The following is a 10,357-nucleotide window of genomic DNA, read 5'->3' on the forward strand; positions in this document are numbered from 1 at the left end:
CGTGGCAATGAGGTTGGTGACCGTTGCTGTGGACAAGCTTGTCCCTAGACAGCTCTCCCCCACCCTGTCCCCTGTCTAACCCCCACCCCCCCAGTCCCTCCCCAGCCCCCCCCCCAGCCCCCCCCCCCCCCCCAGGTGGTGGTGGAAGTATGGGGTGACCCCTCCCCACCCCCCTCTGCACCCCTTTTCTGACGGAAACGATGGATCTGAACTTCTCTGTGTCCGCTCGCCCCGGCGACGGCCCGCTGCCGGGGGAGAGGGGCTCGTCCAAGCGAGTCCTGACAGGATGTTTCCTCTTCCTCCTCATCCTCACCACGTTGCTCGGCAACACGCTGGTGTGCGCCGCCGTCACCAAGTTCCGCCACCTGCGCTCCAAGGTCACCAATTTCTTTGTGATCTCATTGGCAATCTCCGACCTCCTCGTCGCCATCTTGGTGATGCCGTGGAAGGCTGCCACAGAGATTGTGGGCTTCTGGCCGTTCGGCGCCTTCTGCAACGTGTGGGTGGCGTGCGACATCATGTGCTCCACGGCGTCCATCTTGAACCTGTGTGTGATCAGCGTGGACCGCTACTGGGCCATCTCCTCGCCTTTCCGCTACGAGCGGAAGATGACACAGCGAGTGGCCTTCGTGATGATCAGCGTGGCTTGGACACTGTCGATCCTCATCTCCTTCATCCCCGTCCAGCTCAACTGGCACAAGGCACAGACGCTGGCCGAGCTCAACGCCACGTACGGCGGAGATCCGCCCCCTGATAACTGCGACTCGAGCCTGAACCGCACCTACGCCATCTCCTCCTCGCTCATCTCCTTCTACATCCCCGTCGCCATCATGATCGTCACCTACACACGCATCTACCGCATCGCCCAGAAGCAGATCCGCCGGATTTCGGCCCTGGAGCGTGCCGCCGCTAGCGCCAAGAGCCGCCACTGCAGCATGGGCGCCAACGCCGCCATGGAGACGGAGAGCTCCTTCAAGATGTCCTTCAAGCGGGAGACCAAGGTCCTGAAGACTCTGTCGGTCATCATGGGCGTGTTTGTGTGCTGCTGGCTGCCGTTCTTCATCCTCAACTGCATGGTTCCGTTCTGCGACCACCCCGATCCGTCTGGGGGCCGGTCCGACTTCCCCTGTGTCAGCTCCACCACCTTCGACGTGTTCGTGTGGTTCGGCTGGGCCAACTCCTCGCTCAACCCCATCATCTACGCCTTCAATGCCGACTTCCGACGCGCCTTCTCCATCCTGCTGGGCTGCCATCGCCTGTGCCCCGGCAGCAACGCCATCGAGATCCTCAGCGCCAACAACAACGGTGCCAACAACATCGGCCCGGGCCACGCCTCGCTCACACACTCCAACTCCCAGTGCCAGGCTCGGGGCCTCACCCCCAGGGAGGGGGGCGAGGGGGCAGCCTATGTCATCCCCCACCGCGTGCCCTGTCCTGACGAGGAACTGGGGGGAGGAGGATGGGAGCGGAAGAGGAGGAGGAGCTGGGCGGGAGGCGGGAGGGTGAGGAGGGGGGGGGAGGGCGTTGTGCCATCCCCCGCCGCATCCGTGGCGCTGGACAGTGACGCCGACATTTCTCTGGACAAGATCCACCCCATCACCCAGAATGGCCAGCACAAAGCTGTCACCTGCTGAGTCTCAGGAGTGACAGACAGACAGACAGGGAGGGAGGGAGGTAGAGACTGAGGGAAGGAGGGGTTGTGGAAGTGACTGAGGGAGGGAGGGAGGAGGTGAGGGAGAGATAGAGGGAGGGAGGACGAGACGGAGGGAAGGAGCGAGAGAGGTAGAGGTGCAAGAAGGGGAGAGAGAAAGGGGGGGGATGTGGAGGGGGGCAGAAAGGAATGGAGGAATGGAGGAATGGGAAACATGGAGAGAGGGGATGGGAAAGAGAGAGGTAGAAACGGAGGTAGAGAAAGGGAGAGGGGGATATGGAGGGAGGGAGGGAAAGGAAGGGAGGGAGTAATGGGAAAGAGGGAGGGATGGAGAGTGATGGAGGGAGAGAAGGAAGGAAAGAGAAATGGGAGAGGGAAAGGGGAGGGAGGGAGGGATGAGAGAGGGAAAGAGTAACAGGAGAGAGGGAAAGTCTCTAAGGACCCTTGGCTTATGGTGGGAATACAGAACTGAACTGAGCTTCACTGCAGACCTTAAGACTTATTTCACTTCTTTAATCACTATGGAAACCTACAGAATGTTAAAAAAAAGAAGGCACTTTATCCTGGATAACTATCTGCAAAACAACGTTTGTTCATGAGCTAAACTGGGTTTGTCCTTCAATGTTCCACAACTTGAAAGAAGGAATTAAGGAAGGAAGGAAGGAAGGAAGGAAGGAAGGATGGAGAACTAAGGAGGGAAGTATGTATGTGTGTGTTGACTGCTGCATGACTGGGCTCTGGTTTGAAGTGGTGTGTAGAGTTCTGGAGAGTTACCAGTAGACCAGAGAAGTAGATGTGTAGCTAGATGTCTGGTTGTTAAAATTCTTCTTGTACAGTGTATTGTGTCCCAGAGGACACAACATTTGGATAATTGTTTTTATATCTTTTGACAATATCCTCGAAAGTGTGTATTGCTTTTTGGTTCTCTAACAGGTCATTCATTTGGGGGGTAAAAACACTTGTGTGAGAAAACAAGTAACCAGTGAGGAGAATGAAGATGAGAATTAGGATGAAGATAGTTAAACTGCTTCCGTTTGGCTCCTCTATCTCTACTAAGACAGGCCGTGTGATGATGATAAAGATGTTGTTAACCCAATGAAACCTCTAGCTGTATAGATGCTGTGGGCTCTGTGTTGACTGTAGTGGCGAGGTGTGGAGACCAGCCTGAGAGTTTAGAGGTTTCTGTCCAGGCAGGAAGTCTAAATATTTCAGTCTGGTTCCTGTGCAGTGGAGTCCCTTTGCCTGCTCACAGCTCCTCGCAGCACCAAGCTGACGGCGATTGTCAAGCCTGGTTTAGAAGAACATAAATGGTCTTTTTTTTCTTCTTGGGGAAGGAGTGTTTTGAGCAGACTGGGTCTGTTAACCCCTCCCTCCCTCCCTCCCTCCCTCCCTCCCTCCCTCCCTCCCTCCCTCCCTCCCTCCCTCCCTCCCTCCCTCCCTCCCTCCCTCCCTCCCTCCCTCCCTCCCTCCCTCCCTCCCTCCCTCCCTCCCTCCCTCCCTCCCTCCCTCCCTCCCTCCCTCCCTCCCTCCCCATACACTCTTCCCCGGGCCTCTAGACACAACATTTCACAGATGAGGCAGCCTCAGGCTTCATTGAGCTGGATTCTTACACAAGCACACACTGATACACTCACACACACTTAGAACACACACACACACAAACACACTAAAAGTGTCTTCCCACTCTGGGGGAGTGCTGTTGGTGTTGCTGGATGAAGCAAGCCAGAGCAAGAACTCTTCCAACCATCCTGACCCCTCCTTCAAGCCTCATCCACCCTCCTCCCATCCTCTACCCCTCCTCCGACCCTGCTCCTCCTCCCGTCCTCCTGTCCTCCACCCATTCAGCCCTTCTCCCTTCCTCCAGCCCCTGGTCTGCTGGTTTCCCCGTGCCCAGCTGAACGTCGTCAACCATGACATTGTTGCACCCCGTCCGAGCCGAGGGATGTTCATACGTAACGGATCACATGATGATGAGGCGTGGGAAATCAGGCCCACCGGGGTCAGCCAACCAGAATACAGCTCTCTGCTTGACCTTTCCCAACTTGCTGAGACCATCTTTCAGAAGAAAAAAAGCTGATTGAGAATAGAGAGAAGGAGGGGAGAGGAGGAGTAAGAGATAGGAGGGGAGAAGACGGGAGAGGAGGCGAGAGGAGGGGAGAGGAGAGAAGAGGGAGGAGAGCAGAGAGGAGAGGAGATGAAGGAATAGAAGAGGAGAGGATAAGGATAGGAAAAGAAAATAGGAGAAAGACGAGAGGAACGGGAGAGGTGGAGAGATGAGTGGAGTGGAGAATAGGGGAGACGAGAGGAGGGGACGTTTGCGTTGCTCTGGGTGTTGTCAGATGATGAGAGGACGCTGTGGTCTTCCCTCTGGCCCAGATTAGGATTTGAGAGGACGGGAGTGGAGTTCATTAGCTATGAGCCTGCTTCCACACACACATCTCCATTCTCAACAGGAGACAGTGTTTATATCGACAACAGAGTTAGGGTAATTGGACTGTGGGTGTGATTTCACAGTGTGGCGCGGTGCTAGTGGCCTGGTTCCGTATCCACCCCCCTCCCACCGCGACCTCTGACCCCCCCAGGAGTATGAGCTGAAGAGGTGGGTTTAAAAGGGACAGTTTAGCTGCGGGCAACAACACTTAACACAGGTGTCTGGTTGAACCAACATTATTATTCTGGGCAGAGAGAGAGAGAGGGGGAATGGGAAGAGGAGGAGAAGAGAGATCAAAATGAGAGGGAAAGAGCATGAGAGAAAGAAAGAGAGAGGTGGGAGGGAGAGCAGAGGGGGAGAGAGAGTGAGATAAGCAGTAGTAGGAGAGAGAAATAGAAAGACAGAGAACAAGACAGCGGAAGAGAAATAGGAAGGGAGAGAGAGAGATTCCACCAGTGCTGCTCTTCTCAAATTAAGCGTTTGATTTTCCGGCTGTGGAAAATCCGATGTAGTTTAAATATAGACGCGACAGGGAAAAAGCTTTTGGCTCAATAAGTTGCTCCTGGCTTCGCACCAACCAGCCCCTCCAACGCCCTTCAGTCATAGGCTGTTCCACTGAGACCCTGTCAATTCCAGTCAACCATTGGTTGTTTTACTGAGGCCTGCCAAGGCTAGTAAGCCATTGGCTGCTCTTCTGAGACCCACAAATGCTAGTCAGCCATTGGCTGTTCTATTAAGATCCCATGCACTCAGTAATGGCTGAGCTCTCCTCTGGTCTCTCATGTTCTCTCTCTCTCTCTCTCTCTCTCTCTCTCTCTCTCTCTCTCTCTCTCTCTCTCTCTCTACCTAGCTACCACTGGTCTCTCTCTCTATGACTGGCCATCCTTGGTCTCTCTTTCTGGCTAGCTACCCTACCTCCCTGCCCAGCCCCCAGTTTTTGAAATTGACCCCAGATAATGCTGATTGGGGAGTTTAATGTATCGACTCATACATCGACTCGGCTGATGGAAAGCCTTCCGGGACGTTCTCAAAACAGTACATATGCTAATGATGACACGTTGATGGGCATTCTGCGTCCGTCACGGTGTCTGTCCTCTAGTGCCAAACTACAGACTTACTCAGACCCGCTCAGAAAAATCCAATGACTTTTTAAGGTTCCCGAGGGGTGTGAGCGAGAGAGATCTGAGGAAACCGTGCTAGACTGTTCAGATTGATTCATCCGGTCTTATCCGCCCGCTGACATGAACGCTCCCTCTTCTTTCTGTAACCTGGATTCAGTTTGTGTCCACGATGTGATTGAACGTGTATTCATTTAGCAGACGCTTTTAACATCTTTGATAATGTCGGTTTTTATTGCTGGGGAATGATGTGAAGGGGTGCCCGGGATGAACCGTGTGACCATCACTGCCACTGATTGTTGTGTTTGATGAAAGGACCGATGTCCATTATTTATGTGATCCTAACTCACCTAGGATCAATATCTGAAGGTTGAGACACGTCGATTGATTACACCCAAGCATTTGTATATTTTGCAAAAGTGAATAGCACCAACATGGGACCAGGTTTTACTAAATGAAGGCATTACGGTGGATGGTGACATTATTTGCAGTTTGGCCTCAAAGTGGATGTATGTCAACATTGTTGGTTGTCATCATGTAGAATTTCACTGGATTACGGTAAATACATTTTTATAATGTGTTGTTAGATAGCCTGGTTTTACCATTGTTTGCATAATTTGTTTGTTTTAAGGAGCAACCATTAGCTACTGTTAGCTTTTTGCTCATTTAGTGTTCCGTTGTTGATAAATTACCGCTAGTCCGATGAAATCCAAACTTCAACAGTGATGACATTGTTGTCTCAACCTTGATATATTCAAGCTAGGATTAAACCAAATGGTTCAAAGTGGACAGGGTTCCGGAATCTGCATGGTTGAAGTTGGCATGAGCTGAATCAGTTCAGTGGAAATTCATTGCATAATCAAAAATATGTCCAAAATTGGGAGTGTGGGAAAAAGAATGGTGGTAAGGTTAAGGGGTGTATGCTTGTGTTTCTGTCATTCATGTGTGCAGTGGCTAAACAACAAGGTCACAAACCATCTGTCAAACTGTGTTCATGATTATTCCGACGGTGTATGTCAGTCAGTCTGTGTTGGGGTGGGACTTGTAAAACTAAAATGTTCTCTCCGGTGGTGGGGGTCTAAAGTGTTTATAAAGGTTATAGTTCTAGAGAACAAAAATGGAGTCCCTACCTCAACATTAAACAGACACATGGATGGATGGGAGAGTACTGTAAAGCGTTTTCTAATGTAGTGTGTTGAAGCGTTTATGGATGTTCTCCAGGGTGTGGCCAGACGTTCCAGGGAGAGGTCGCAAAAACCTGGCCCCAACTAGGCGGGCAAGCCAGGGAGAAGTCTGGCTCCAAATACTGAATCTCAAATCATTTCAAATACTTTTCTGTGCTCGGTCGATCTTGCTTGGTACAGTGGACACAATAAGACGCTCTGGACAGACAAGAGCAAATGTTCAAAGGAAGTATTTGAAAGTATTTTGAAAAAACAACAACATTCTTTAGATTTTTTAACCCAGTTTTTCTGGAAACTGTGGTTGCTATGATGCCGTGTAATGTTAACCCTACAGTTCTTTTATTACTTCCTGTTTACAGTCTGTACTGAAATGTGCCCTTATTACTACCACCACTACTACTGCAAAATAAAGGTAAATGTTCATTTTTCTATCTGTGCCTATTGATTTGTCAAGCGTGTTGAGGTTGTTCATGTTGTTGAGGTGTAAATGTGCTTTGTGTGTAACACCACAAAAGGTGAGTGTGTTGACTGATAAGTGTGTGTTGAGTGAATTGATGGTGTTGAGTGTGTTAAAGGGAGGTCGTTGAGTGTTGAGTCTGTTGAGCGTGTTGAGATATGAGTGTGTTTAGATGAAGGTGTTGAATGTGTTTAAAGTGTCGAGGGTGTGTTGAGTGTGTTGAGTATTCTGAGTGTGTTGATTTTCTGAGTGTGTTTCGGTGAAGGTGTTGGGTGTGTTGAGTGTGTTAATTATGTAGAAGATGTCGAGTTATGAGTGTGTTGAGTTATGAGTGTGCTGATGTTATGTTAGTATTTTGGCAGCCTCTGGTGGGCTATGGCAGGTATCATTTCTCTTCTCTGGAGGATCAATGGGTATTGATCTCATTAACAATGACGCACATTTCATTTCAGCTCAGATGAACTCATCCCTTTTTCATCCTTAACCATTTACATAATAGGGGGAATGGTGGTGTGTGTGAACACACACACGCACACACACAAATAGAGACAGACACACAGTGACAGACACAGACACACACTCCTGATTGTTTTCATTATAAAGAGAGAGGGATAAAGAGAAAGAGGGAAAGAGAGAGACAGAGAAAGTGAGACAGAGAGAGAAGGGGGATAGAGAGGAGGAGAGAGAGAACAAGGAGAGAGAGACAAAGAAAGAAAGGCAGGAAGAGAGGAAACCAATAGCGGGCTTGTGTTACCCTCTACGTAAAGTATTGATCACAGTTCATTGATCGTAGATCAGTTTTAATGTGTTTTGGTACTACAGTCACCACAATGCCAGGAGTGATCCCCGCTTCCTTTCTGACTTCCTTTCATGACATGAGTTTATGCATGTGTATGCATGTGTGTATGGATGTGTTCGTGCATGCATGCGTGTTTGTGTGTGCATATGCATGTGCGTTTGTGTGTATGCACGTGTGTGTATGTATGCGTGTGTATGCATGGTTGCGTGTGTGTGTTTCTCCACCCATGGGTACGTGCATGTGAATGTGTGTATGTCTGTGTGCACGTGCGTGGCTTCTGAGACACATTTAGCCCTGTCACCTTTGAATGGGAGTCCCATAGGGCAGCCTGTTGACCACACATGAGAGCCTGAGGTGGGGAGATGAGGGGCCGGGAGGGTGGGGGGGGGGAGCGGGTGGGCGTGATGTGGGGGCCTGTATGAACCCTGGATGGACCATCTGGTAGACATGCCCTGGAGGGTGGGGGGTGGTGGTGGTGGTGGGGGGGGGGTGACAGTAGTGGCAGTAGGGGTGACAGTTGACCTACCCTGGGAAGTGTGACATGGAGGTGGAGGTGGGGGAGGGTTTGGAGCGTGGACAGATGTGAGAGGGCAGGGGGTTGGGGGGGGGGGGGGGCGGGGTGTACTGAGGTTGTGGTGGCACAGTTGGAACTGACATTCAAGGTTACAATAACGAGCAACAGGATGTGCTAGCCTGGCTGGGGAGAGGGGGGAGGGGAGAGGGGGAGGGAGAGGGGAGAGTGGAGAGGGGAGAGGAGAGAGGAGAGAGGAGAGAGGAGAGAGGAGAGAGGAGAGAGGGGAGAGGGAAGACGGAAGAGGGGAGAGAGTGGGATTGAAGGAGGTGGAAGGAGGTGATGAGGGGGGACGAAGTGGTGGGGGGAATAGAGGAAGGAGGGAGGTGGGGAGAGGGAGGGGTGAGAGAGGGAGAGAGAGGGATTGGGTGTGTGCATGGCTGTAATGTGCTTATGTAACCATCACCATGCTCATCACATCCATCGTTGATTTCCCCCTCGAGTGATGGACTGCATCAGACACACGACTGCCCTCTTCTTCTTCTATCCCTCCCTCCCTCCCTCCCTCCCTCCCTCCCTCCCTCCCTCCCTCCCTCCCTCCCTCCCTCCCTCCCTCCCTCCCTCCCTCCCTCCCTCCCTCCCTCCCTCCCTCCCTCCCTCCCTCCCTCCCTCCCTCCCTCCCTCCCTCCCTCCCTCCCTCATCCTCTCTTTCTCTCCCTCCCTATTTCCTGCACTCTTGTCCTCTTTCCTCCTGTCCTCGCCTCTCCTCCTAGCATAATTTATAAACAAGTGAACAGCTGAAGGGGTCGTAGACACAACTACCTCGTGTAGGTCAGTACAAGTGTAGGGCAGCACATCGGAAGCACTCTATCCAGACTTAACTTACGGTATAGCTGCATTGTTTTGATTTAGGTCAAGCAAACAAAGCTGTTTATTTGATTAACACTAACATGTAGCGGACGTCAGATTATAAAGTAATTTTTTTCGGACAGACAGGCAGGAAGACAAAGGCAGACAGACAGACAGATGGACTGACACAAAGAAGCGGACAGACAGATGATAGACATATGGACAGACAGGCATGCAGACAGACAGACAGACAGACAGGCAGAGAAGCTGGCAGGCTGGTGGGTGGCACATTTTTGTGCCCCGAGGGTCCAGCTATGTCCACAGTATAATTAAGAAATAACCTTTCTCCGTCTCTCTCTATCTCAAATCTCTCTCATTCGGTCTCTCCATCTCTCTCTATTTCTCTCCCCCTCTATCTCCACGTATCGCTCTCTCCTGTCTCTTTCTTTTCATGCCTTTCTACTGAGTACAGTACTAGTATAAACATAATCCTGATCACTAGTATGTTCCATTTGGGTCCTGGTAATCAATGACTTATAAGCTTGAACCAATGACCTGCTGCAAGAACTGAAATGTGTCTGTAACGTCATCCGTGCCTATAGAATCATGACCACCATGAATCCTCGTTCAACACGTGTCCATGCGTGTGTGTACATGTGCACTGGTGTGTGTGTGTGTGTGCAGTGTGTGTGTGTATAAGCCTAACAGCCCATGTAAATGTTGCTCCCATGGCTCTGTGTGTGGCGTGTGTGTGTGCACTGGCATGTGCATGGGGCTGAGTGAGTGTGTATGATCCAAAAGCTTGTTCCTGTTTCTAGCTTGGAACAATGTCACGGTGTGATTTATGCCTGCATCTAGCCAAGCAGAACTATCATGGCCTAGATCCCGAGCGGTTGTGTGTGTGCATGTGTGTGTAGGTGTCAGTGTGTTTGTGTGTTTAGTTTACTTCAGTTCTGCTTGTTTCAGCATCTCTAAATGTAGACGTACATGGTGTTTGTTGTCCGTGTGTAGAGGAACACTTACACACACACACACACAAACACACACACAAAGGTCACACATCAGGATTAGATTGTGATTTATGGGGTTGTTAGGCCTTGACAGATATGAAAGGCTGATTGGCCCAGACACACTCACTAATGAGACACACACACCTAGATAAACAGACACACACCTATGACACACACACTCACAGCTTAAAGACACACGCTCTGTTCTGGTCTTATTCTGATGTACACTATGTGCAGTAACAGTAATGTAACTTCTCTCTCTCTTTGTTTATTTTTCTTTCTCTCCCTTTTATTGTTTCCCTCTCTTCATGTTTCAGGGGGGAGGATAGATAGGACGCAAGAAAGTA

The 10,357-nt window shown here is 50.6% G+C and overlaps 1 protein-coding gene across 1 annotated transcript; it reads left to right on the forward strand.

The window, feature by feature from the left end:
* The first annotated feature begins 200 nt into the window (after positions 1 to 200).
* Positions 201 to 1,634, forward strand: drd1b (dopamine receptor D1b). Its single transcript, XM_084683801.1, has one exon. The coding sequence runs from the start codon at positions 201 to 203 to the stop codon at positions 1,632 to 1,634; it is 1,434 nt and encodes a 477-aa protein (XP_084539927.1).
* Positions 1,635 to 10,357: the final 8,723 nt, after the last annotated feature.

The sequence above is a fragment of the Hypomesus nipponensis genome, chromosome 20 (genome assembly GCF_054491055.1).
Source record: "Hypomesus nipponensis isolate SF chromosome 20, ASM5449105v1, whole genome shotgun sequence".
NCBI classification, from domain to species: Eukaryota; Metazoa; Chordata; class Actinopteri; order Osmeriformes; family Osmeridae; genus Hypomesus; species Hypomesus nipponensis.